This window comes from Photinus pyralis, unplaced genomic scaffold (genome assembly GCF_008802855.1).
Source record: "Photinus pyralis isolate 1611_PpyrPB1 unplaced genomic scaffold, Ppyr1.3 Ppyr1.4_LG2, whole genome shotgun sequence".
In the NCBI taxonomy this organism is placed as follows: Eukaryota; Metazoa; Arthropoda; class Insecta; order Coleoptera; family Lampyridae; genus Photinus; species Photinus pyralis.
The window spans coordinates 47,534,563-47,561,795 of NW_022170403.1; the positions used below are offsets into that span (position 1 = coordinate 47,534,563).

At 38.1% G+C, this 27,233-nt stretch overlaps 4 protein-coding genes across 13 annotated transcripts in view; 3 read left to right on the forward strand and 1 right to left on the reverse strand.

Moving 5' to 3' along the window:
- Window positions 1-2,574: 2,574 nt before the first annotated feature.
- Window positions 2,575-5,128, forward strand: LOC116164250 (medium-chain acyl-CoA ligase ACSF2, mitochondrial-like). The gene is made up of 8 exons (XM_031478396.1): window positions 2,575-2,822; window positions 2,869-3,169; window positions 3,224-3,444; window positions 3,492-3,609; window positions 3,655-3,899; window positions 3,946-4,111; window positions 4,157-4,413; window positions 4,465-5,128. Exons 1-8 carry the CDS (start codon window positions 2,806-2,808, stop codon window positions 4,829-4,831), a joined length of 1,692 nt encoding a protein of 563 aa, XP_031334256.1. The 5' UTR covers window positions 2,575-2,805; the 3' UTR covers window positions 4,832-5,128.
- Window positions 5,129-9,587: 4,459 nt separating this feature from the next.
- Window positions 9,588-12,349, forward strand: LOC116162607 (medium-chain acyl-CoA ligase ACSF2, mitochondrial-like). Its single transcript, XM_031476257.1, has 8 exons — window positions 9,588-10,078; window positions 10,127-10,427; window positions 10,481-10,701; window positions 10,758-10,869; window positions 10,919-11,163; window positions 11,210-11,375; window positions 11,421-11,677; window positions 11,731-12,349. The coding sequence occupies exons 1-8, from the start codon at window positions 10,062-10,064 to the stop codon at window positions 12,095-12,097; spliced, it is 1,686 nt and encodes a 561-aa protein (XP_031332117.1). The 5' UTR covers window positions 9,588-10,061; the 3' UTR covers window positions 12,098-12,349.
- A 2,615-nt stretch (window positions 12,350-14,964) lies between these two features.
- LOC116164909 (phosphoglucomutase-2) overlaps window positions 14,965-27,233 on the reverse strand; it is a 46,160-nt gene continuing 33,891 nt past the window's right edge. For 5 of the 7 annotated variants that reach the window (XM_031479160.1, XM_031479158.1, XM_031479155.1 and 2 more), the window contains exons 2-9: window positions 21,221-21,568; window positions 16,797-16,965; window positions 16,386-16,738; window positions 16,207-16,338; window positions 15,946-16,154; window positions 15,585-15,883; window positions 15,312-15,538; window positions 14,965-15,268 (exon numbers count right to left, since the gene is read on the reverse strand). In XM_031479160.1, the coding sequence (XP_031335020.1) occupies window positions 15,166-15,268; window positions 15,312-15,538; window positions 15,585-15,883; window positions 15,946-16,154; window positions 16,207-16,338; window positions 16,386-16,738; window positions 16,797-16,965; window positions 21,221-21,546 (1,818 nt within the window). In that variant the 5' untranslated portion in view covers window positions 21,547-21,568 and the 3' untranslated portion in view covers window positions 14,965-15,165. Of the gene's footprint in view, window positions 15,269-15,311; window positions 15,539-15,584; window positions 15,884-15,945; window positions 16,155-16,206; window positions 16,339-16,385; window positions 16,739-16,796; window positions 16,966-21,220; window positions 21,569-21,629; window positions 21,761-21,968; window positions 22,103-27,233 lie in introns of those variants that run through there. The other 2 variants (XM_031479157.1, XM_031479156.1) reach the window with 2 other exon arrangements.
- Window positions 17,117-27,063, forward strand: LOC116164913 (START domain-containing protein 10-like). 4 transcript variants are annotated; one of them, XM_031479169.1, is made up of 7 exons: window positions 17,117-17,255; window positions 17,311-17,397; window positions 22,041-22,157; window positions 25,967-26,159; window positions 26,210-26,342; window positions 26,394-26,661; window positions 26,707-27,063. In XM_031479169.1, exons 3-7 carry the CDS (start codon window positions 22,044-22,046, stop codon window positions 26,764-26,766), a joined length of 768 nt encoding a protein of 255 aa, XP_031335029.1. In that variant the 5' UTR covers window positions 17,117-17,255; window positions 17,311-17,397; window positions 22,041-22,043; the 3' UTR covers window positions 26,767-27,063. The 4 variants fall into 4 exon arrangements, with proteins under 4 accessions (XP_031335029.1, XP_031335030.1, XP_031335027.1 ...); XM_031479167.1 differs by lacking the exons at window positions 17,117-17,255; window positions 17,311-17,397 and adding exons at window positions 17,450-17,572; window positions 17,687-17,732; XM_031479170.1 differs by lacking the exons at window positions 17,117-17,255; window positions 17,311-17,397 and adding an exon at window positions 17,431-17,572.

A 27,233-nucleotide genomic window follows, 5' to 3' on the forward strand; every position in this document is an offset into this window, starting at 1 on the left:
CCCTTTTTTCCCAGTATATCCATTCTTCCCATAATTTCCGTCATCTAGTTTTTCTTCTGTTTCCATTATAAGTATGTCATCAACGAAGGACCATATATTCCTTCGTCCCTTCGAATCCTCCACTTGAACCCTATCTTAATCATTTCTTCATATCTGTTATGTAAATAGGTTTGAGCAAAGTGGACATCACTGTCTTGGTCCTTTTATTCTCCAGAACACTTGAATCTCTCCACAGTATGACTCCTTCACTCTGTTCTTTAAATATCTATTTTCCCATCCTCCTCGTATATACAATTGATCGTTCCTCTCCTTCTGAGTCCCATTTGTGTTACCTCTAACCTCCTCTTTTCTTCTCTTTCTACACCGCATTTATTCTGTACGGAGTCGTCATTATCGGGATTCCCCTATAATAATAATCCATACAGCCTGTGTCACCTCATTTGCAAATCGGCACTGATACCACTCCCTTCTGCTCATTCGCTATTCCTCTTCCTTTCCATATCTTGATGAGTTTCCTCAGCTTCTCCTTGATACGACTATCTGTGGCAAAAATCCATACCTCATTTCATATTTCATCCCTCCCTGTCGCTTTCCCTTTCTTCGGCCTCTTTAATTGCTGCTCCTATTTCACTTGATTTTCCCTTGCTTAATCAAGTGCTGGTTCCAATACTCCTTAACCCACTTCTTATCTTTCTTACATTTTCTCTGTTTATCATTTTGCAAAAGTTCTCTGTTTTTATTTCCCCGATTTCTTCTTCGTATTCTTCCTGTTTCTTCGCCTTTCTTTGTCTTTTATGCCTTTTTTTCTGTTCTCTAAACTCCTTGTCCTCTATCTCTCCATTTCTGTTTTCTATCATTGTTCTGTACCTGTTTCTCTCTTCTGTACACTATCTATCCCACTATTCCTTTCTTACATCTCTCCCTTCCACTTTCATTTACCTGTTTCCATGTTATTGCCTTTATAATCATTTCCTTTATATTTTTCCACTACTCCGCCTCTGCACTGTTCTCCCCTATTCCGTCTTTATTTGTTCCACTTTCTCAACAGTGGCGTCTTTTGTTCATATAAGGTCTCCACAAGCGCTTTCTGCAGGTTGTTCTCAAATTTACCTTAGAGCCTTCTCCAATTTGTTTTAAAACCAAGTTGCATAAAATTCTTGCGTCTTCCTAATTCTCTAGAATTCTCAAAAAATTGAGTTATTTGCTGTCATAATTTCAAGACTGGAACGGAACGTTCCTAACCATTCTCGAAGAGATTAAGATGTGCGAAATCGCGCCAGAATCAAAAATCCATTGGTTTTCTAGCGACATCAACTCAGATATAGCACAAAACATGTTTTTGCCGTCAGTTTTCTTCCTGTCGAGCTTCTTCTTAGGACAATTCGACTTGATATGTCCGAATTCAAGACATCTATAACACTTCACAGTTTTCTTGAAGTCACCAGACCTTGCTTTCCCACCAAATGAAGCTGCATGATTGTCAGTGAAGTTTATTTGTATGTACATCCTGAAGTAACCCGGCCATTTTTATACCTAAACTCTCCATGCCCATAATTATTGGTTGATACTTATCTTTGGAAAACCAGCCAACGTTAATATTCCAATCCATTGTTCCTTAAGTTCCAAACCAACACAGCTTGGCTTAGTTACGATTATGTTTACAAATTCCTCCATGTATCATCAATTCTCAAGCTTTGTTGTTATAAGCTTGCGTGGAAGATCAACTTTCATAGTTAATCCAGAATCTTCAAATGTTTTGTGAAGACTTCCTTGGCATCTTTCGCTTGACGAATAATGAGGAATCAAGTAATATAATTAGCTTGGATCTGGCTGCAACAAGTTTCTTTTTGTTTTCCTTCTTGCCTTCAACAGCCTTCCCCAGATCTTCCATCTGGTAGTATGCCTGCACAGCAACTTCCCAACTATCCCAGCTTTCGCGTCTATTTATTCTCTCTATTTGTGGTAAATTAGAAAGAGTCATTCTGGATAGTTTCGCAGTAACTAATTAATTTTTAGTATAAAAGAGCGTAAGCCCATAACCTAATGGTAATTAATAAGTTTATTACCAAAAGAACAATAATAATCATGAAGTGAAGTATCTATTTGACAAAACTGAAAAACTAACTTGATCTAGTTAAAAAGAAACAAAATTCAGTTGCTTTCTTCAACAAATATCCATTATAACCATTGAATAATGGAGGTTTTTATTCAATGTTATAATACAGAAGTAAGAAATCAAGGGCCAAATTTGAATCCATCACTCTTGATATTCGTTTCGCTGTATTTTGAATAAATTTGAGGGCATTAGAGCCCAATTTAGCGAAGGTTAGGTTTAATTCTCATCTATATATTTGTATTGCCGAATGAACAATGGTATTTCGTTAACTTTGTGTGAGTTGTGTGAGTACTGACTACATTTTCCAATTGCCTGTTTTGCTTAGGTCTACACTATCTAGTATTGTCGCTTTTACAGAAATGTTGCTTTGATGTGTTGTTTATTGCCAGATATCGCATAAAAGGCAATTTAGGCATAAACACAATGAATTATCTACCTATTCGGATGAGGAGCGGAAATCTAGTTCTATAAAACTATATAACGTTTGATGGTGCAATTATGTTATGCCAATATTATGGTGGATAGATATAAATATCTAATTATATAATGTGCGTGTTTATTCAGTAAACTGTCCTTGAATACCCTTAAATAACCACATGGGACGTACATAAATCGCTAGATCGAACTTCCGGACGCAATTGGAAGGTTAACTTAGCTGTATCGTATGATAGTCAAAATAAATAGTAGATATGAACAGATTCGGGTGGTAAGCTTCATGTTAAGTGGGACTGTGTTGTTAGAGCGTTTCTTAGTGCTAGGTTCTATTCCAACGTAAGCTACTTCCACCATATAGGAAAGACGCCATTGGAATACATTTCCTTTGGAAAGCTACTGGAACGCACAGCATTGCAGTATCCTGAACGAGACGCCGTGATATCGGTGCAAGAAAACAGAAGAATTACCTATCAGGATCTACTATCACAAGCCGATCGATTTGCAGCAGGCCTACAACAAATTGGCATAAACTATGGTGACCGTGTCGGACTTTGGGCACCCAACATCTTAGAATGGAGTATAATTTGCTTCGCTTGCGCACGGGCAGGATTCGTAGTGGTGCAAATTGCATTGTTCAAAATTAAAAAACTGCCTGACCACATCTCTTTTTAGGTGCCCATTAATACTGGATACGTAAAACAGGAAGTAGAGTATTGCATTAACAAAGTGGGTTTAAAAACCATTATATGCCCAGAAAGATACAACAAACAACACTTCTACGCAACGCTGTGCTCCATTATAAACAACTTAGACAATCAAAAACCTGGAAATTTAAACAATACCAACACCCCGTCCCTTAAAAGCATCATAACTATATCCGAAAACAATCTTGGGTATGCGATATGGTTGACCAAACCACGATCATTCCCTTTTTTTGTAGTGGCTCGTTTAATTATAACGACATCATGGATTTTGCAAATGAAACCTCCATAAGAGAAATTAGAGCGAACCAACAGCATGTTACCCCCGAAAGCCTGGCAAATATTCAGTTCACATCCGTAGGTAAAACATATTAGTCGTCTTCTCGGACTATTTTATTTTAGGGCACCACAGGACAACCGAAAGCAGCAACTGTAACCCACCACAACGTTGTCAATAATTCACTTTCCGTCGGCAAGCGAAATGAACTTGATACGAAACATCACAAAATCTGTGTCCAGGTGCCATTCTTCCACACGTATGGTTACACAATTACAATTGGAGCTGCCGTGAGTTATGGGGCTACAATGGTTGTACCCTCCTCCACATACAATTCGCTACAAAACTTGAGAGCGATCAAACAGGAAAAGTAGGTAGCTACTCACAATCGGATGGTATTAAATGCATCCTTGCAGTTGCACTGTCATTCATGGTACGCCAACAATGTACGTAGATTTAGTGAACGTCCAGCTGCAACACAATGAAAAAATCTTTCCCGAAATAGCGGTTTCGGGGGGAGCACCATGTTCGCCGGAACTGTTTAAGAAAATGAAACGACACCTAAACGTGAAAAAGATGAAGGTAATGCACGTCTCTGAATACTTGGTTTAACAGAGCAGCTTCCAGTCAGTATACGGCTTAACTGAGGTAACAGCGGTCGCCTTTCAATCTACTCCGTTAGATGATGAGGACAAAGTGCTCAACACTGTCGGGCACGTAGGCGACAATTTAGAAGTAAAAGTTGTGGATGAAGAAAATAACGTAGTGCCTTCAGGAACACCCGGCGAGCTATGCGTTCGGGGATACAGTGCCATGGTGGGTTACTGGGAAGACAAGGAGAAAACTGCTGAAATGATCGACGATCGCCGCTGGTTAAAAACGGGGTAAGTAGAAAATGCAATCTCAATTTCCTTACCGATTCTGGACAATCCTAGAGACCAATTCATTCTCGACAAAGACGGCTATGGAAGAATTGTCGGAAGGATAAAGGATATGATAAACCGAGCGGGAGAGAACATATTCCCAAAAGAAATTGAGGATTTACTCTACACGCATCCTGACATATTAGAAGCGCACGTGATTGGTTTGGCACATGAAAGATTAGGCGAAGAGGTTTGCGCTTGTGTTAAAGTGCAAGATGGCGCCGAATTGACACTTGAAGCAATTACAGAGTTTTGTAGAGGGAAATTAGCTAAATTCAAAATTCCCAGTCAACTAAGGATTGTCGATGAATTCCCTAAGACACAATCGGGAAAAATCCAAAAATTCTTGTTAAAGAAACGGTACGAGTCGGTTACATAAACGTACTATCAATTTTTATGAACGTGCATAATTAATTATGCAACGTGGTTTCTTCGGCCACAGGAATTATCACAAATTTTTATTGGTCTTTATAATCCTTTTACTATTGCAATTATATGAACAAGCCTTTTGTATTTATTACTTTCACTTAACGAGTTCCTAAAGCGGGCTCATGACTTTCTGCCCGTCCGTCCGTCCGTCTGTATACATGATAACGCGAACGCTTTCGAATTTTGCAATTCTGTTTTCAGTAGGTATTATGCTTATCATCACCCAAGGAAGAACTGATTAAATTTTCAGTGCCCAGGAGCTAGTTTGCTATTTTTGTTACAAGTTCATTAATACAGCATTCTTTTTTATCAAGGTACAATACTAATTCCCAGCACGCTCAAGCAACAGATTCTAAAAGAAATTCATTCAACCCATATTGGAATAGTTAAGAGAAACAACTTGCCAAAAGATATGTTTATTGGTCAAAAATTGACTCAGAAAATGAAAAATTAGTAAAGAATGTGCTAAGACTCGGCACAATCCGCCAAAAGATCCGATACACCCGTGGAAAGAACCAGAAGGGAACTGGGAAAGCTTTCATATTGACTATTCAGGTCCATTAGATGGATATCATTTTGTTATCCCAGTAGATGCCTCTTTCAAATGGAGAATTTAATTTAAATCGAAAGTTGTGTATTCGCTTAGATGCCATCAAATACAATAGGGAGGAAAACGACAGCTTCATCGCTCACTCGCCAATTTCAAGAAGGAGAAAGAGTCCAAGTACGTGTCCATGTAAATAATAAAGATATATGGACATTTGGCATCAGAGAGGAAACTGGGAAAACGGCACTATATTTTTGTATTATTTATGTCTTACTAACCTATCATAGCACATTTTATATCTGTGATCTGGATTCTGGATTCTGGATTACGATAGGAGGGTGAACAGTGTCCACGCGTACTTAGGCCTCAAATTCGGGCCCTTTGTACTACCTCCCTGACTAGGGTCGCCCGACCCCTCAACATCACTCAAGCCATCCCACACGTGAGATGAACCTTAGGACGCTGGAAGGGGAGGCGGCTCTAATCGTAGCCATGTCCGGCCAGGATTCCCCCAACATGGATCGTCTCAGTTGGACTAGAGCGGGACATTCACAGAGTATGTGGTATGCCGTCTCGTCGTCTGTGTAACATCCTCTACAAGATGGTGATTCCACCAAACCCATGCAGTGCATGTGCTTGTTTAGTTTACAGTGCCCAGAAAGAATGCCCACGAGTAACCTCAGGTTCTTCCTTGATAGCCCATGTACAAAAACGCGCCAAGCTACGAGATGGTCCTCTGAAGGCTTCTCTCGCATGGCGACAATCTAACATCAAGTTCCACCTAGCCCTGTGCTGGGTTTGGGTGTCTTGAGTTATTAGGTTGTTTACAGTTTTAACTGTAAGTGGAAGAGCCGGCTCTGGACCATAAAACGCCTGTTTTGAGGCCAGTCGGGCTAATTTATCGGCTTTCTCATTACCTTCCGTTCCAGCATGCCCTTTGACCCATACGAGCTCAGGGTGTTGCTGCTTGCTACTTGCTCTAGTACGTGGTGACATTCGGAAACCATCCTAGAGGTAATTTTACAGTGACCAAGTGACTGCAAGGCAGCCCTGCTGTCACTTGAGATTCTGATAGTTTTGTTCTTTATGTTATGCATAAGAACTGTTCTTGCACTAAGCGTTAATCCTACCAACTCTGACTGGAATACAGTAGGAAGTTTACCTAGTGGTTGGGTGATATGGAAGTTCAGTTCTTTGGAGTAAATACCAGTGCCTGTACCTTCCATTGTCTTAGATCCATCCGTGAAGATGAATATATCTGGTTGGGATGCCATATTCTCATCAAAGAAGATGTGATAGTTTTTCCCTAATATGAATTGAGGAGTGAGTGAGTCCGATCTCCCCTCTAGGATAGGCAGTCGCTTGATCGCCTCGCCCAGAATTCGGGAGTGGCCCCCCCTCAATGCCTCTGCTATTCAACAACCCCTTATTTTTCAGACGCAGGAATGCCAGAATGGCCTGCTCTCTCACGTGGAGATCTAGTGGAGGCAGATCCAAGAGGGCCTCCATGACGGCTGTGGGGGTCGTTCGCATCGCGCCTGTGCAGGCAAGGCACGCTAGTCTTTGCACATGATTAAGGAGTGCTACAGTTGTGGAGAGTCTGGTTCTAGGCCACCAGACAATTGCTCCATAACAGAACATAGGTCTAATCACGGCAGTGTACAGCCACAGGACAGCCTTCGGGGATGGTCCCCAAAGTTTGCCAATAGCGCGGCGACTTTGCCAGAAAGCCCTATTTGCTTTTTCGGCTTTAAGCTGGATATGTTTGCTCCAATTCAGTTTTTTGTCGAGTGTGATTCCTAGATATTTCACTGACTCTGAAAATTGGAGGTGTTTTTGGAATAGCAGGGGAGCTCGAATACCCTCTACCTTTCTTTTTCTTGTGAAGAGAACTAGCTCCGTTTTTGTCGGGTTGATGGACAAGGAGTGTTCCCTACACCATTCTTCGGTTACTGTAAGAGCTGATTGCATCAGTCTGCATAAAGTAGCCTCAAATTTGCCGGTTATAAGTATGGATATATCATCCGCATACCCCAGCGTATAGTAGCCACTGTCATTAAGGCGACAGAGAAGCCTGTTTACAGTCAAGTTCCACAGAAGTGGTGATAACACCCCACCTTGGGGGCATCCTCTCACTACTGTGCACCTTAGTGTTTCGTCGCCAACGCTGATGTGCACTGCTCTGAGATTCAGCAGCTGCGCAATCCAGCCTCGTACGACGTTCGGTACGCCGTGGTGACGTAGAGCCATTTCTATTGAATCGAAGGTTGTTTTGTCGAAAGCCCCTTCTATATCTATGAATACTCCCAGTGCGGACTCTTTATAGTGCAGCGATCTCTCAATCTGCCCTACAACGCAGTGCAGGGCTGATTCCGTAGATCTTCCTGGGCAGTATGCGTGTTGGTTAGGATGCAGCGGAAACCGTGTTAGCGCCGTATCCCTTATGTATCTATCGCACAGTCTTTCAAGTGTCTTAAGAAGAAAAGACATCAAGCTGATTGGACGATATGCTTTAGGTGTGGAGTAATCACCTTTTCCAGGTTTGGGGATAAAAACAATTTTTATCTCCCTCCATTGTTTAGGTATGTATCTGAAAGCGATACAGCCTGTATATATTCCCACTAGGTAGGTAGCAATAACATCCAGTTCCCATTGCAGGAGAGCCGGTATTATGCCGTCCAAACCGGGTGACTTGTATGCTGAGAACGATTTCACCGCCCAGGTCACCCTCGCCACGTCCACCACCTGACAGGCATATCTGTGATACGCGGGCATAGTACCACTTTATGCCCTAGGGCATTAAGTAGGTATCACCATAGTAACTCATTTATACTTAATGACAAAACAAACAAAAATTTGCAGGTCATTGAAAATTAGAAACGTCAATTATTAATTGTCAATACCTACTAAATCACAAGATTGGCCTTATTTCGTATAGTTTCTGGAACTTCTTGCTCATTCACGATGAATTGAATTATTTAAAATTACGTTTGACGTTTGGATGGTTTCAATCGCATTAACAAATTCGAACTACGCATACTCGATCAAACATAATGAATTATTTTGTAAACGAATTTTGACGAAGAAAACTATTTGTAAAACATAAAATTGTGTATGTACCACGGGCATAAACTGATGTTTATACTCTCGGGCGACTAAAAAGCTCTCGGGCCATAGGCCCTCGAGCTTTTTAACTCGTCGCCCTCGAGAATATAAACATCACTCTTATGCCCTTAATACATAGATAACTATTAATACACACCAAATTCTAAGTATGTGTACCTACAACTATAATATATACTGAGGTCAGAAATGACCCCACCTGGTATTAGGCGTTTGAAAAAGTACCCGCTACTTGGAAGATTAATTCCGAACAGATACACCCTAGAGCACGTCGAATTTATTTATATAAAATTGATTTAAATTTAGTAAGATTAGACATCAGGGCCACGGATAAGCATAAAAAACTATTGTTCCCACGCGATTCAATTATGATTTTCCCAGGCTTCACAATTTGCAACGAAAGTGTGATTGGTGCAATAATTAAAATGCATTACTGGTTTATTGCATTTGTTTGGGCCAACCTTTAAAAGAATAAAATAGCCATATTCCAGCGCACTTTGGGGTAAGTACATTGGTTATTCAATTATTGCTTAAAGTTAGAAGTATAGGTACGTCATCAAGTTTAACACAGTCCATCATTGTGAAACGAAACTAATAAATTTGAAACCCATTTACAGGGAAATTCTCATGACTAAATTAAATCAAAACTTGAATGGAAGTAAGATTATATAAAAAAGTAATTCCTAATGGGTTCCTAGGTAATAAGTTTTTTACAAAATAACACGAGGATTTAGTTAGTTTTACTGCTAACTGTTTTTTCTTTCTTTTCTTACCAACTTCTATAATTTTCTTGTTCCATTTTTATCCTTTTGTTGTATTTATTCGAATTTCAGTAAGAAGTTCAGCTATAAACAAGACTAAGCTCTCATATTCATGTTCTATCATATCCTTTTAGAAATAGCTATATCTCGTAGGTACATGGCACAGTTAATTTAAGAAAATTATTTATTTCGACATCATCCAAAACATTTTGCAACAAAATGTAACTCTTGCAATAAATTCATTTAGAAGAGTTGGGAAACAAATCGTTTTTCTGAGTAGGTAAACTGAAAAAAGTAAAACCCACTCATTGATTTCTATTCAATCTGTTGGAATTCTTCGAGCTCTATTAGAAAAAGGGGCTGTAAACTCCTAAATTAATAGGTAGGTGAAATTTCTGAAAGGTTTCCTAACACACCACGCACCCCACCCTACCAAATACAAAAATCAAGATCCGTTTCCAGACAGTATGTGAAACTACGTTATTTTAAAAAATCAAATTAGCACATGACCTTTGTTAAGTAGCCACCATATTTTAACATCACAGTTATTTATTTATGTTGGTCTTGGGATTGTCAAAACATTTTTACGATTGCGTCTCACACACTTCAATAAAAAGCAAAATGAAAATAGGAGTTAGCCAAGGTTTTCCGTTTTGCACTATCGCCTAAATTACCATACAGTAACCCTCTAGTTATAAGATTACAGGTCTAATGAGGTTGCCAAACAAGTTGTTGTGGTCAAAGAAAATATGAATAGAATCCGGAGGTAAGATTTAATTTTAAGGAAAAACCGTTTTGATTAAGCATTTTCCAGTGCTAGATTTTGTTCCAACCTAAGCTACTTACATCATATAGGAAAAATTCCCCTGGAATACATTCCCTATGGAAAGTTACTGGAACGAACTGCATTGCGGTACCCCGAACGGGCAGCTGTCATATCGCTACAGGACAACAAAAGAATTACATACCAAGATCTGAAAACACAAGCTGATCGTTTTGCTGCAGGGCTTCAGCAAATTGGCATAAACTACGGTGACCGTGTCGGGCTTTGGGCACCCAATACTATAGAATGGAATGTGGTTTCCTTAGCTTGCGCTCGAGGAGGATTCGTAGTGGTGCAAACTCTTTGTTCATAATTGCGTTGATATTTTACGTGTATATTTTTCAGGTGCCCCTCAATCCTGCTTACACAAAACCAGAAATAGAATATTGCATTAACAAAGTGCGTTTGAAAACTATTATCTGCCCAGAGAGATCTAGCAAACAACGCTTTTACGCAACACTGTGCTCCATCATAAACAACTTAGACAATCAAAAACCTGACAATTTGATTAATACCACCACCCCATTCCTCAGTAGCATAATAACAATATCCGAAAACCATCTTGGGTAGGTATGCGCCAACTTACCAAAACTAATAACTTTTAATTTTTTTCGATTATTAGAGGCACATTTAATTATAACGACATTATGGGTTTAGCAAGTGAAACCTCTGTACGAGAAATTAATCAACACCAAGTTAATCCTGAAGGAGTAGCAAATATTCAATTCACATCTGTGGGTGAAAAATTCTAGTTAGGTACCTTTTCAGCGAACTGTATTTTAGGGCACTACCGGAAAACCGAAAGCAGCAATGATCAGTCACTTCAGTATTGTCAACAACTCACTCGCCATTGGTAAGCGAGTTGAACTTGATGAGAAACATCACAAAGTTTGTGTACAAATCCCATTCTTTCACGGATTTGGCTACACAACCTCAATTGGAGCCTCCGTGGCTTATGGGGCCACAATAGTTATACCCTCTCCCACATACAATTCTCTGCAAAATCTGAGAGCGATCAAAGAGGAAAAGTTGGTGGGTATTAGTCAATGCGTTGTGGTAAATTTATGCTTCCAGTTGTACAGTTGTTCAAGGCACACCGACTATGTACATCGATTTAGTCAACGTTCAGATGCAACACAACGAGAAGATCTCTCTCGAAATAGCCATGTGTGGAGGAGCCCCAAGCTCATCAGAACTGTACAAGAAAATGAAACAACACCTAAATGTGAAAAAGATTACGGTATTGCAATTAACTTAACGCTTCCTTTAATTCGGCAGTTTCCAGTCGGTATATGGGTTATCTGAATTGACTTGTGTCGCATTTCAATCTCTGTCTTTAGACGACGAAGATAAAGTACTCAATACTGTCGGGCACGTAGGCGATCATTTAGAAGTAAAAGTTGTTGATGAAAAAAATGAAATAGTGCCTATAGGCACACCGGGCGAGCTATGCGTTCGGGGATACAATACCATGCTCGGTTACTGGGAAGACAAAAAGAAAACTGATGAAGTGATCGATGATGGCGGTTGGTTCAAAACCGGGTAATTGTAGCAAAACAAATCTCAAATTCCATAATTATTTTCTGCAATGGCAGGGATAAGTTTATTCTCGACAAGAACGGCTATGGGATATTTATTGGTAGATTAAAAGATATAATAATTAGAGGTGGAGAGAATATATTCCCGAAGGAGATTGAAGATTTCTTGTATACTCATCCCGACGTACTGGAAATTCACGTGATTGGTTTGGCGCATGAAAGACTGGGCGAAGAAGTTTGTGCTTGCGTTAAGGTGCGCGATGGAGCCGAGTTAACGCTAGACAGAATTCAGGAGTTCTGTGAAGGAGTCTTGTCAAAATACAAAATCCCAACTCAACTAAGGATTGTAGACAAATTCCCTAAAACGCAATCGGGGAAAATCCAAAAGTTTCTATTGAAAAGGCAGTTTGAATCAGATAATTGATCAGTTACTTTTAATAGGTTATACGCAGTGTCCCGCTCGTATTCGAATAAGACTTGGATCTTTGATGTAGAAAGACCGGCTATATTCAACTATCAAGAAAAAGGTGCCAACCTCACTGATTATACAATTATTTGGTTGAGAAAACGTCCACTGCATTGTCGGCCATTTAATGTTTATTGGCTATGTTTAAGTCTCTATAAATTCTATATGTTACCCTTACTCTTGTTAAAATAAACAACACAAACAATTCAATGTCACATAAATCTAACATTATAATAAAAATTTAAAAAAACAATTAAAATGCTCGAAAGTGTTCAAGTCCAAGGTACAATACATTCCGTTGCGCCCGATTTGTAGTGGCAAGTTACGTAAAAAATCAGTTTATTAATCAAAACTGGTCATAACGTTATGCACAAAACGGCTACCGGTAAAAAAAAAGTTAAACGAAATTAATTCAAGCTTCTGCTTGCTGTTAAAATCATAAGTTACAAGGGTACTTTTTGACATTTATACATTGCGGAACATCTGTAATCTATTACTGTGAGTAACTCAACCAATTTAATTAAAGTAAGCGTGAAACACGGTTTCTTCCTGAATCACCCTTCGAAACTCATTTTCAAACAGCGATCCAATTCAACTGGTAAAAAAAGAGGCAATATTAAAAGTGGCTCTAAACAAATCAAGTAGGCGTAAAAACTTTTGAAAAGGATACATTCTGATTCATAACTGTCTCAGAAATCCAAATTGTACACATTTAGCGTCGCCATATTTCTAGTAAAACATTTTTTATAACCAGGCGCGTGTTGTATTCCAGTGGCGTATCATCATTTTTTAAATGGAACGGCCAGGAGAACGCCTCATATTTTATTACTAATTTAGAACGTACTTAAAAAATACTTATTTTTTTATGTAACATGTTATACCCCTAACTTTAACGTTTTCGTCAAAATTTGACAGTTTTTTGAAATTTTTTTGAGAAAAACCAAATCGCGCAGGCTGCTAAGTGTTGGACTGAAGCATAGGTCAGGACCTCTTCCACAGTCACATATATTATGAATTTTATTAGAATTCGGACTCTTACGTGTAGTAATCCTCGATTGCGGGGGTTGTAATTTTTGTAGTACCTACATCAAACATTTGTATTTTGTTAATCGATTATGTATAAATCCCTTCAATTGCACTTTAAAGTTTTTGGATTCTACGCCCCCAAAATTAATAAGAAAAAGTGTTTTCCCGCGAAATTTTGGTGCAGTCGATTTCCTTTTTTTGGAGCCCGAAAAAAAAAATTGTCTCTCATCGACCGGAAAAAAGATTTTCTTATAGAATGTGGATTGTAGAATCCATAATTTCAAACAGTTCCAAGATTGGGCTACTAGTTCAAAAGTTACAGCCCATTGAATTTTCTTTCGAAATTGGTTTCTAGTCTATAACTTTTGATTGAGAAGTCTGATCGAAAAAGTACGAATTGTTTTGGATTCTACGCACCAAAATTAATAAGAAAAAGTGTTTTCCCGAGAAATTTTGGTGCAGTCGATTTTTGGTAAAAAAGGAAGGTTATACACTGCCTTTTTTTGAGGCCCGAAAAAAAAATTGTCTCAGATCGACCCGGAAAAAAATTTTCTTATAGAATGTGGCCTGTAGAATCCATAATTTCAAACAGTTCCAAGATTGGGCTACTAGTTCAAAAGTTACAGCCCTTTGAATTTTCTTTCGAAATTGGTTTCTAGTCTATAACTTTTGTTTGAGAAGTCTAATCGAAAAAGTACGAATTGTTTTGGATTCTACGCCCCAAAATTAATAAGAAAAAGTGTTTTCCGAGAAACTTTGGTGCAGTCGATTTTTCGTAAAAAAGGAAGGTTAAACACTTCCTTTTTTTGGGGCCCGAAAAAAAAATTGTCTCAGATCGACCTGGAAAAAAGATTTTCTTATAGAATGTGACCTGTAGAATCCATAATTTCAAACAGTTCCAAGATTGGGCTACTAGTTCAAAAGTTACAGTCCTTTGAATTTTCTTTCGAAATTTGTTTCTAGTCTATAACTTTTGATTGAGAAGTCTAATCGAAAAAGTACGAATTGTTTTGGATTCTACGCCCCAAAATTAATAAGAAAAGGTGTTTTCCCGAGAAATTTTGGTGCAGTGGATTTTTCGTAAAAAAGAAAGGTTAAACACTTCCTTTTTTTGGAGCAAGAAAAAAAAATTGTCTCAGATCGACCGGGAAAAAAGATTTTATTCAAAGTTCTTTTTGGTTTTAAAATTATGATTTTTATTAGAATTCGGACTCCTACGTGTAGTAATCCTCGATTGTGGGGGTTGTAATTTTTGTAGTACATCAAACATTTGTATTTTGTTAGTCGCTTATGTATAAATGATCCATAAGCAACCCTTCAATGGCTCTTTAAAGTCAAAGTTCCTTTTGGTTTTAAAATTATGAATTTTATTAGAATTCGGACTCTTACGTGTAGTAATCCTCGATTGCGGGGGTTGTAATTTTTGTAGTACACCAAATATTTATATTTCGTTATTCGATTATGTATAAATCATCCATAAGCAACCCTTCAATTGCTCTTTAAAGTCAAAGTTCCTTTTGGTTTTAAAATTACGAATTTTATTATAAAATTCAGACTCACTTATTTCTTTCTACTTCTTTGACATGCTGCATATGTTTTAGTCCATGCAGGGCACTTTTTAAATTGATGCACAATGCGCATGACGATTTTCAAAAGGTCGTGTAGGGAGACTTTATTGTTTTTTTTTAATTTTGAGATTTGTTTGACATTTATTCTCCTCAACAATTTATTTACATGTCAGTAGCAATGCTAAACATAAACGTGCATGATTTGACAACATACTTTATTTAGGTAGCGTCGACAGGTACTTAACTTGATTTATTTTAAAAGGCTCATAGAAAAAGTCACCTACAGATACTTATTAAAAGGAAAGTAGAGTTACACAATAACGTTTAACAAATCCTAATTGGTAATTGCAGATCACATACAATAGTTTAACAGATAAATACAACAGTTGTAAGTACTCATTGATTTCGCAAATGCTTGACAGAATGTAAGTTTTAGTCTGATTTTGCAATAAGGCCATTTTGATTTGGTTGTAACAGCTCTATTATAAGTGCGTCCGTCATTTCCTTGAGAGTATTTTGGATTACCTTGCGGTCTCTAAAAAGTACAATGAACCTCTGGTAAATATCGGGACTCTTACTTTTCCAATGCCGATGCGCACATTTCCATGTAATACTTAATTTTTGGTTCCGTACCGCTAGTTCTTATGGTAGCCACAAGTCCATTGCCAAAATTGAACGTTATCATTTGGTTACTTTTTGACGACGGAAGGATTGCTTTATTATCAGGTTGACTGCTATCAAACCCGGTGGTGAGATCTCTAACGCTGCTGATCGGATATTTATTATTTAACAGTCCCTTTGGGTACTAAAACGCAGTGTTTAGTGAAGAATGGACCAAGCGTGCGCCCTACCGTATTGGGTCCGTCGAAATTCCTCAGTCGCTCAAAAAGGGATTTGATTACGCTGGGTTCGTGACAAATGAAGTAGGAGTTATTCGATACGTGATATCCATACTCATTGTATATTTCCTCCAGCTGTTGACTCAGCGTCAAACTGTGATGGCGGAGGTAGGCGGCCATTGTTCCCAAAACTGCGGCCGCGCTCACTCCGTCTTTGTCCAAAACCGTGCTGCCGCACATAAATCCAATTGCCTCCTCAAATGCGAAGATGATCTTCTTGTTTTCGTTCAAAAGCTCATAGGATTTATTGCCTGTACGTGCAAGAATGACAATACAGTACCGGCGCATCTGTGAAGAGTAGGTACCTACTTACCCATCCACTTAAACCCGGTTAACGTTTCAATGAAGTTGGCACCCTCCGCATTGGCAATTGCTCTCAGAATTTTCGAGCTGACAGTGCTCGACATGACGTAACAGTCGCTCAAGGATTCATTGGGATATCGCGACTGGTAGCAATGTAAGCACCACCACCCTAGCAGTGCGCCCAGCTCATTACCGTTAAAAACCCTCCACTTTCCTGTGCTGGAAAACAACACTTAGTAGTTAAGGAGCTCCAAAAAACATGCGGGTCAACCTTAAGTTCTTTTCGGCAACCGCTAGCCTATCCGCGTCGGGATCGTTCGCCAGAATGATCGTGCTATCATTCAAATTTGCGGTTTTAAACGACAAATCTAAGCTACTCTTTCCTTCTTCTGGGTTTGGAAACCTGCAATGACTCGGTAAAATTTGAAGAATATAGCGCGTGATACGTACTTCACTGTGGAAAACTCGGGATCCGGATCCTTCTGCTCTTCGACCGGTATCAGCTGTAAGTTGACGGCGTTCATCAACTTTACAACGTAATTGTAGCCGACGCCGTGCATTGCCGAGTATGTGAACTTAAGCGCGGTTTTCGCGTTGATCGCTTTGTGCTCGTCCAAAATATCGCCACTCACGATGTCGATGTAGGTTGATTCGGTTTCGGCTAGGGGATCGACATTCTTATCGCTGGTCGAAATTGTCGAGGTGTCCCAAGAGCTCGGCCACGGTTCCAAATTTTGCAAGATGCTCTGTTGTATCTTCTTATCGACCGGGGACGTTATTTGGGAACCGTTATACCCATACACCTGGAAATGGTGGTTGAGAAATGTGCGTAAGATTTGGGGGGGGGGGGGGGGGGATTACCTTGTAACCATTATCTTGCTTGGGATTGTGCGATGCGGTTACCATGATGCCGGCGGCGCACTTCCATTTGGATACGGCGAATGGTACGAAAGGCGTCGGATTGACGGTTGAGAATAGGCGAACGAGATAGCCTTTGTGCAAAAATATGGCGGCGGAGAGTTCGGCAAACCTTTAAATATCAAATATACAATTTAAAATTTTCCATTTGCGCATGGCCCATACCAAATTCATTATAGCTCAAGAAAATTTGGAAAAATCTATTTATAGTTTTAGTATCCACGTATGGAAATATTACACTTTCAGTTTAAGTTACATGGCAGTTTTGCTTTCAGTTTCCATTCCACACGAAAGGTTAGAGCGAGTGAATGAATACAAGTTGTAATTAAACCTAATGAAGGTTAACTAATGGAATCACTGTTAATATTTTTAAATTGGGAAGCAATGTCCTGATGCGCGTAGGTATGTTTTTTTTTAAATATAATATCGTGTCTATTTTCGCTGTTTCGATTTGCAGCATTAGGTATCGACGGCGCATTTAATTCAGATTTGTGCTAAATGCTAAACGATGTGAAACGGCAAGAACTTCATCCTTCATTTCGCGGTAAGTTAACTATTACTAAATGATTTATATTTATTACTGCGCCAGCTGGCCCAAAGTCAAGATCGCGTAATTAAACAGTCATAAAAATGGTGTTACAATTAAATGATGCGGATCCTTCGTAAATTAGTGTTTCATTTATGTCTGCTTCGTTAACATGTTTTTGACCAATGATTAGGTAAGTAGAGAGATTAGCGCAATAATCAAATTGCAAATAGTGATTAGAATAGATAATTACTGCACAAACCATACCTATAATTTGTGTATAATGATCTTACTATTCATTTGTAAGCAAGACCACAGCGCTATTAGTGCATCAAAATGAAGAAGTAAGTGGGGTGAGTATTGAGTAACTCCAAACAAACATCCTTTATTACTTTTTTAACAATCATTGTTTGAAGGATAGTTAGGTACATTTTAATTCAACTATACCCACTAAATAAATTCCCTAAATCGGTAATCTCAAACTAGGAATGAATGTAATACAGTGTCACGGTCTTCCTTCTCATCCCTTCTCACTCTCTGGCATTATATCGTATCGTACAAAATGACGTTTTGAGTTTTGGAATAATGGGACTCAAATTCGATCTTGCAAAATTACAGTGCTTTTTTAGCTTGCTATATCGCCGATCTTTCAGATACTCCTTCGTATTCATTGATGATCCTCCAATGAAGTGCAGAATGTTATTAAATATTCCTTGTTCGGTGGAAGAAGTAAGGGACTTATCAGGTCGGATTCATTATCATTAATTTAGAGACATCCTTGTGTTAATTTAACTTTTAAATTCTTGTATCGTGACTCACGTTCATTTTTCTGTCCGCCTGTCTTTCGGTACATGCTACTGCTATATCCCTAACCAAACGACTTCAAACGTTTTCTCAAATTGGTTAATAATAATGATGTGGAAGCTTGATGGCCTTAAACGGTTAAGCTTGATTGCCTAGTCCGAAGTTACCCAACGATAAATGATTACCTACATACATACATAAATTGCCATACCCGTGTGAAGTTCGCCGCCAGAACAGCCAAAATGCTGGGAACGAATTACCAGTGGTGTCACTTATCGTAAAAAACAAAATTGCACCAAAATTATACCTCCCTTAGGACCAATTAAAGCTATTCAAAAAGAACAACTTACAAACTTACAACGTCAATTGAATTTAGCCTCCCCACACCTCAAATGGTCAAATCTACCCCTAAAGTGGCTGCTATGCGAGAGCGCATGTGCAATCATGTTGTAAAGAAAAACGAAAATTCATTCATTTCATTTCGTGCTCCGCTTCCCATTTTTAATAGATATAACAGATGTCATTGTAAATAATAACTGCAATATATTTGTTTTTTTATAAACTACAGTAGGCGCTCGGTAAACCGGCACCCAAATATTTCGCTTATGCCGAATTGCTGGAATTGCCGGATTAGTGGATTTGCATAGGATTATAAAGCATGTTTGACATCCTACATGGACTATAGATTCCTACAGTCGAAAGCGAAAGGAAAAAGGCGTGTGATCTAGCTGTCAAGGTCAGGGCAGGACCGAACGCGAAAGCACATTTTGTAAAATAAGCTCAACTAATGCCGGATTATAAAGCGGGTTGTGTCGGTCGGCAGAGTCGCTAAATGCCGGACTACTGGGTGTGGCCGACTGTCGAGCGTCGGATTACCGAACGTCTACTGTATATATACTCGTACACATAATTTTTTCCCGCAGAAAGTATTTCTATTCTATTTTTGAAACCAATTAAAGACGAAATTAAAGAAGAAAGAATGAGGTATCATCCAATCACTTTAGAGAAATTGGAGAGGTAGGAGAGTAAGCCGAAGAAGTTAAAATTAGTAAGATAAGAGAAAAAATATTAGAAGAAAAGTTAATCAACGCTCAAGCAGATCTCATATGAGAGCACATCAAGAATTAAATTGGAGACTTAAGAAGAGAGAATAGCCCTGTTGGAGCAAAAAAATTGAAGAAAAAAAAGAAACAACTAGACATGAACAAGAAGTTGGAAGTCAACGAAAACAAATTATTAAGAAAATTAGAAGTATTCAAAGAGAGAAGAGTAATGAATGCTACCGGATTTTTACAGTAGAGGATGATCATAGAGAAGATGAAGATAAATGTTAATTTCTTTTAGGATTTTCTTAGAGTTTCTAATTTTTTAAGACAATTTTTTAGAGAAAGCTCCCTTTTCTTTTGTTGTTGTTTTTCAAATCTCATCAGGTTTTCTTCGCTTTTAAAAACAGTACAGGGGTACTGTGAAGCAAGCTTTTATTTTGGATTTAAGTAATTTCTTTTTCCGCAGAAATACGTAGTTCTGAAGTATCTTCCCAGACAAATATTGTACATTACAATGTGACGAATTCTTTTGGATGATTGGGATCACTGATGTGTTTTCAATGGGCTTTCATTCTTTAATGGGTTTTTGGTGGGCTTGCATCCGTTTTAACAGTTTTAACAGAGTCATCACGAAGCAAAACTATCGCGAATAATGCTGATCGTTTTGTTTTTGAGGTAATTAATAGAAGTTTGGGATTGGCTGAAAGGAAAGCACTAACCAATAGAAAATTTGGACATTTGCCATGTTATTTTAAGTGCCTTACTCCACAGTACGCCTTTTCGCGTCGTCAGAAACCAGACACGTCTCACTATGGTCAAGCCGACGGCACAGACATAAAATACTCAACTCTGATATATTTCAGGTCTTGTCTAGGCTTGACCAGGTTCAAGTCCTTGACGGCGCCCATCGGTACTGACCAAACCGCGCGCCTTGACAGGGCGCAGCAAGATGGGGGAAAAGAGGATGATTTGAGGACCTTAAAAGCACAAACGAGGTTGAAAAGGGGGGTGAAATCTCACTATGATCAAGCAAGCCCCAAAATATATCTTTTTTTACCCTTCGGGGGAAAAACGTTGGGTATTTTTATGTTTTTAGTGCTTTTTAAGGACTACAACAATTTGTTGAATTTAAAAACTCTGATTTTTCACTAGCTACAGGAGCACGTAATCACGTAAAACCTGGTGCAATACAGACTGTAGTTACATTTAAAGAAATTCTTTGTTACAGTAGGTAACTTCTACAGTAAATTGCACTTTCTTTAATCCAGAAAAATGTTGATTATACAATGAAAGGTTTAAAAGTTGTGATTTTAGTGGTTAGTCATGATTTTGTTCTTAAAAAGCGGAATCAGAAACTGCAACAAAAAACAAAAAAATTTTTCTGCTGTAAGTTGGGGTCCACTTTCTTTATAACCATAAGGATAAGTGCCGACACGTGAATATATTTTAAATTAACTGAACTGAACTGAAAATTTTGGGAAATGGTAACCAAAACTTGAATTCATTACAATAGGAGGTTCCCCAAATGTGACTAATTAACGGGTCTTGAAAGTTACGCTGTAGCTTCAGAATTGGAATTTTTGTAAAGTACTAATCAAACATATCAAAGGTTTTTGGTATTTCTATCAATTTTTCATATTGAAAAACAGTTTTCCATCGTTTCAAATCGCCCATTAGTTGATCAAATATGAATAGTACAAAGTGATTTTTTGACCCACTTTGAATTATTACCTACTCGATTGGATTCATCAACAAATTTGTTTATTGCAGTGGAAATATTTGGCTTCCAAACCAAATAATTGTGCAAGAGTTGCGATTATGGAAACGTTAGATACCCTACTCTACTAGATATCGGTTAACAAGATGGTATCGCAAATAAAGTGTCAGGGTCTCGGCCGCTCGTATAAACTATAGATAAAGACGATTGCGTCAACAACATTCACAGTCAATAGAAACTGCAGAGATATGATTAGGTTTTGCGATAAACTTACCTTTTGCTGTTGTAACGGCCATCGTATCCGATAACTATGCCATTCTTTCGAAGCAACTCTAACTGATCACTTCCCTCAAGATACTTCAGCAAACCTTGTGCGGTTTGTACAACGACGAGATCATTCATACAAGTGTAACCAGAAGCCATTTTTCCTCTAAGTCCCGCAGTTCCAAAGGAGATCCTGTTGAGCAAGATCTTCGACAGTTCGTTAAAATTTGCCGTCTCGACGTAAGCTCTAATTTCGGCCGACGTCTTCTCATTTTGATCCCAGGATAACCACTCGCCTATTTTCTTATCCAATTCCACATTGCCAGAATAGGTCATCGTTAAGTACGTGGGTGTCGCTCTGTTGAACAAAACAAATGTCACCGAATCTGTCTAAAGCGCACGAAATTTTGAAAACTGACCAACGGCAATTTAAGCGCGTTATTGCGAGGTTGTTGCCGTACTTAACCGGCGTCGTATAAATACACACGTACTACTTGTACCGCGATCTTATCACATTTTGATAAGAGCAATGGAACCGCTGTCAGACGACTAGCTAAATTTGTGTCAACGTGTGACAAATGCACTTGGTCTAGGGAATTTAACAAAACATGTGGTAAGTGTTTAACATTTAATTGAGCATTGCAACAGCCCATCAAAAATATTGATTTACAAAAATATAAAAAATCAATAAAAAGCGCCAACAACTACTTCAAATTTGTCACACCCAATACACGACAGCAATAATTCAATCAACTTACTTATTTAATTATTAAGTCATAGTCCTAAATATTTATTCTTATTGTTAACATGTTTTGTACAACTTGTTTAAGGTCATGGAGGTAGGAGTTGTGAAAATCGCTGAGGACAGCGACTTCAAAAGGCTTAAAACGCTTATAGATGACAATACAAATTGGAAATTGGATTTCCACAAAGGCGAAGATACGAAGGTATGTTTTTTAAATTAACAGATGTTAGGAACAAGTATTTATTTACGCACGCGCAAATACTATGTCGATCTTATTTCAAAAGCTCCCACGCAGAATCAATATTCCCCAATTACATTTTAACATGCGCGCGCGCGCCCCTGTAAATGGATTTGTTTTTAAATTTGTTTAGTGGCGACCTCTGACGGTTCGCGAAGATGAAAGTGCGATATCTGAATTTAAATTGTTCTTTGTTTAGCCATTGAATATTATAGTTTAATCTGTGATTATAGTTATAAATTCAATGGTTTAGCTTCATGCTACATGTGTAAATTGGTGTAGAACTACGTCAATTTATCATCTTAATGGGGAGGGGTAGGGCTAGGCAACAATTTAGTTTAAATTTCTTTTTATTATAGCTGAATCACAATCTTCGTTTTAAACACTCAAATGCGTGCGAAAAAAGGCCTTTAAACCACACGTGCTTTAAAGTTACTAAGTAGATAATGATACTTCAAGTATGACTTTGGAAACTGTCATCTGGGTGAAATAAAAAATCCTCTTAGGTCGCTTTCTTTTAAAATACAAATTTACAGGGAAGAAAACTAATTTTCAGAAAATCTATATGCGTTGTAATGTTTCATATGTAAGTATTTTGCGTTTTAATTCGTAGATGTTTCAATATTTAGATAAACTTCTTTGGGAATTTGTGACATTGAAATGATTTGAGAGTAACCATGAAAACGCATTTTCTATAACTGTCACAAAATAAAAATGTTAGCGAGTTTGTTGTTTTTTGTTATCGATTTAAAAGAAGTATAATAAAAAATATCGTTCATTACACGTCCAGAAATGCTTTTTCCGTGCTTGCATGACTTCCCGAATTGGCCACGCGCGCACGGAAAAACCTTGCTTTCCGGACTCCTAATGAAATATACTATTATTCACAAAGTCGATGATTGATTTTTATAAGCAAACGTCAAGTGACATTTCCATGGCAATCGTGAAATTACGAACACCCAGCCCACTTAATTAGACATGTATTCGAGTATAACGTCAATATGATTTCATGGTATTTCCTATTTTTAAATTATACTGCAGGTATAATAAAAAATACTATAAGATACACGTGTATAATTAATTGGTCTTTAAAGCACTTGCAAAGTTAAAGGCACTCCGCTTCGCGTCGTGCCATTAAACTCGTTGGGCGCGCTTTAAAGACTTGATTATACACTTGTATCTTAATATACTATTTTCTTTTCAAAAATCTGACCTTTTAATAAACTGATGTTTACTCTCGGGCGACTTTTTAACTCGTCGCCCTCGAGAATATAAACATCACTATTATGCCCTTAATACATAAATAACTATTACCTACTTTTAAGAATATATTTACTTTATTATCTACGTAATATGTATACTGGGAAATTCAGAAGTGAATTTTCCAAATAACAAAAGACATCAATTTCAAAACAGGTATTTAGGTTTAGGTTACGTGACGTTATTGAGCCCCCCAGGTGCGATCATGAAATTGATAAAAATGGCTAGAGGGCACCTTAATTAAGCATTTTCAACAAAAAATTGCAGAAGAAGCCCTAAATTTTCCACAATTTTAATACAAAGTTCACATAATTTCGTCTAAATGTGAGGTTCTCCATATTTCGTGATTACTTTTAAGTTGGTAAGGGTGTGCGTAACATTCCACCTTCAATTTCTTGAGAGGTTATGTTATTTCTCACGATAGTACTGTAGAGTTAGGTATTTCCCAAATTTGTTTATTTGTCGCCCCTAAAAATTTGTCGCTATGAGCCCGGGCCCACATGGCCCCATGCTAAATCCGGCGCTGTATACAGTATGTCCAAAATAAGACTGAACAGCATAGGGAATCAGAAACCATAAAAGAGAATTCCCCGACAATTACAAAGGTCTCGCAACGCTCGTTTATAATTAGATAAATCGCTACATTATGTTTTATGTTTTATCCGATTTTAATTTATTATTAATTTATTCTTTTTTTTATATTTCCTTACCCACGATACAATTTCAAACCTGAACTGTCAGAAACAAGAGAATATCCAAATAAAGCCAGGTCCATTTTAAAAATTTAACTTTAGATATCTACAGAAGATGGGTTCTTACTTTTTTCCTCGATACCGGTCGCAGAAACGAAAAAATTAAAAGCAATCAAAAAGTTTCTAAAGAGGAATATTTCATCAGATAAACTCCCGTCGAGTGAATTCACCTAAAAACTACCATATACCGTGTGTAACCCTCACCTACTAGACTCACCCCGGTAACTTGGTAGAACTGGCGAAATTAATATAAAATTTTGATTACGACTGCCCTTTAATATACAGATTATTCAATCTGATTACTTAGTATTATTGCCTGAGTACCAAGATTAAGGTGCGAAGGCAATTATAAACTTCTCTACCGTGGTATATATACTATTTTTTCACTACTAGACTTTCAAAAACTTTCAAAGAGGAATTTTGAATGGTGGCAATTATTCATTTTAGAGAACATTTATTGAGCAAAATTTCTGGTTGTGATTTGTAAAAGTGACAGCGTGACAGTTCGCGTTATTGACTATTAGTTAATAATGTGGGAAAAAGGTTAATTATCATGTCATCAAACGCTAGTAGTGAAAAAGCACTTTTAACGTGTATAATGTTACATTATTCACGCAAAGCAAGGGTTCTCATTGGCTAATTAGTAAATTGATCATCTAGGAGGACATGATTTGTGATCTGTCTAAATTCAAAATAATTTAGTGGATGGTAATGAGTTAAAACAAATGGAATTTTAATAGTATTTTCCTCCCAATTCTTAAAGCATCAAAAATAGTGCGTTTGGGCCTAAAATCTACATGCATAAGCGCAAATATCAATTTTTCGTAAGCCATATAACTCATTTTTAAACCTTGGAATAAACATAGGCTGCCTTTGATCCTTTCCAACCACTCCCAAAATTTAGTGTCGTCAATGGAAGCAATTGAATTAATTACTGCTAGCAGCAGTAGAATTAGCGTCATCTACGGTGCGTGATAAGGTGCAGAGTTGCGTCCATAAAGAAGATCCACGATTTAGATTCGAAATTGTCGGGACCGTAAGGGTCAGGAGGACTGCTTATCAAAGGGGCTCACCTAATTCTAGACAAATTTAAAAGATTTTTGTGATTACCTATGTGTGTGTGAACAGTACATTGTAACTGCAAGAACAAGAAATCGGAATCTATATTGAAACAGTTCAGAAAATGTTTTTTATACCAGCGGTCATCAAGATTATAGGATTATACAACATACATCATATGGATATGCAACATATGTATTCAACCGCAGATGGCAGCTGACAGGTATCAGAATTTTCCAAGGGGGTTTTTTTGACAAGACAATTATACTAAGGGCCGGTTGCACAAAGGCAGTTTAAACTTCGCTTGGAATTGACCAGTGGATTAAGGTCTAAGATTGGTTGAAATTTGACGTTTTGTCAAATTTCAACTAATCAGGAGCCGATTTGCACAAAGGCAGTTTAAACTCTGACAAAACGTCAAAGGTCAACCAATCTTGGACCTTAATCCACTGAATCCTTAATCCAAAGAAAGGTTCTTATTAACTAGTGCAGTGTCATAAACGATGTAATTCCAACAGCATCCCGAAAGTAAAAGTATCGTGCAATTTCAGGAAGAGGTTTAGTTTTTAAACGATTGCCAAAGTAAAAAGTTCATGGCTTAATATTTGCTATACCTTTTGAGCCAAAATAAGTCTATTCCATTGTTTTATCGAAAAAATTAGCATAATTACTGTGAGTAATTTCAGTTTTTTTGTTTTCTAGGTCTGGACCCAATCATTGCCAGGATGTGATTTTAAAATGGTTAAGATTTACGCAGTATTCCACAACACAACCTCAGACACACTGTTCGACGTCCTACACGATCCCCATTACAGATCGCGCTGGGACATGCACATGATAGAATCCACGGAAATCGGATACCTTAACCCCAACAACGACGTAGGCTACTATTCCAGTAGGTAACGACGCATCGAGCGTGATCCCTAAAATGTCGTTCAATTTCAGTGACGTGTCCCGCCCCACTGAAAAACAGGGATTTCGTCCTTCAACGCTCGTGGCTCGACACCGGCGACGAAAAAATGATTCTCAACCATTCCATCCATCACAAAAGCTACCCGCCGAAGAAGGGGTTCGTCAGGTTTGTTCGTAAATCGAACCGTTGAGTGTGTACTGTTAAAAAACGCTTTAGGGCGCTGTCGCACCTGACAGGCTTTTTAATACGCTCGCTGCCTAACGGATGTGCAATGGGATACATCTCCCAAACGGATCCCAGGGGTAAGCTACAACCGTGGCTCGTCAATAAGACTACGCAGATATTCGCACCGAAGATGATCAAGCATATGAGGAAAGCGGCCGAAGGTTACCCCACGTGGAAAGCGATGCAGATAAACCCCAACTTTAAGCCTTGGACTTATCCAGAGCAAACTTTGGAGTCGACCAGGATAAGCATTGATGACGTAAGCTCGCTTGTAAGCCGTCCATTCTTAATTACCTTATTCTAGTGTATCGATTCGCTCAAAGGCTCATCTAGTTCTCTTACCAAAGATCGTGATGACGACTGAAAACTATTGGCATACCTTCATCACACATTTACATATTTAGATACCAATGGCAGAGAGGTATAAAAGTGCACTTTCATTGTTGCAATTTAGCGTCATACTTACCATTTTCGTCGATCGTTCAGTATTGTTACTACTAGTGTTCCATCAGTATTGCGAATTTAAACGGTAAAAAGTGAGTGAATCTGTAGAAGCTTGCTCAGGAAGAATGACGCATTTAATGGTATTTTAAAGTATTATAGTATTTATATAGACATATTTAAAGTTGTTCAATAAATATTACGGAAGCGTTTCACTTTACCAAGAGATTTCAATGTGGAACAATATTCCAACTGAATGTAAAACAACTGTACAATTTGCAACGAAATTATTTCACGACGAAACTACCTGATTATACACCTCTTGGTGGTTTCTCCATTAAAACTTCCTCGGGAAAACTACTCGCGGAAAATCGTTCAGAAAACAAATTT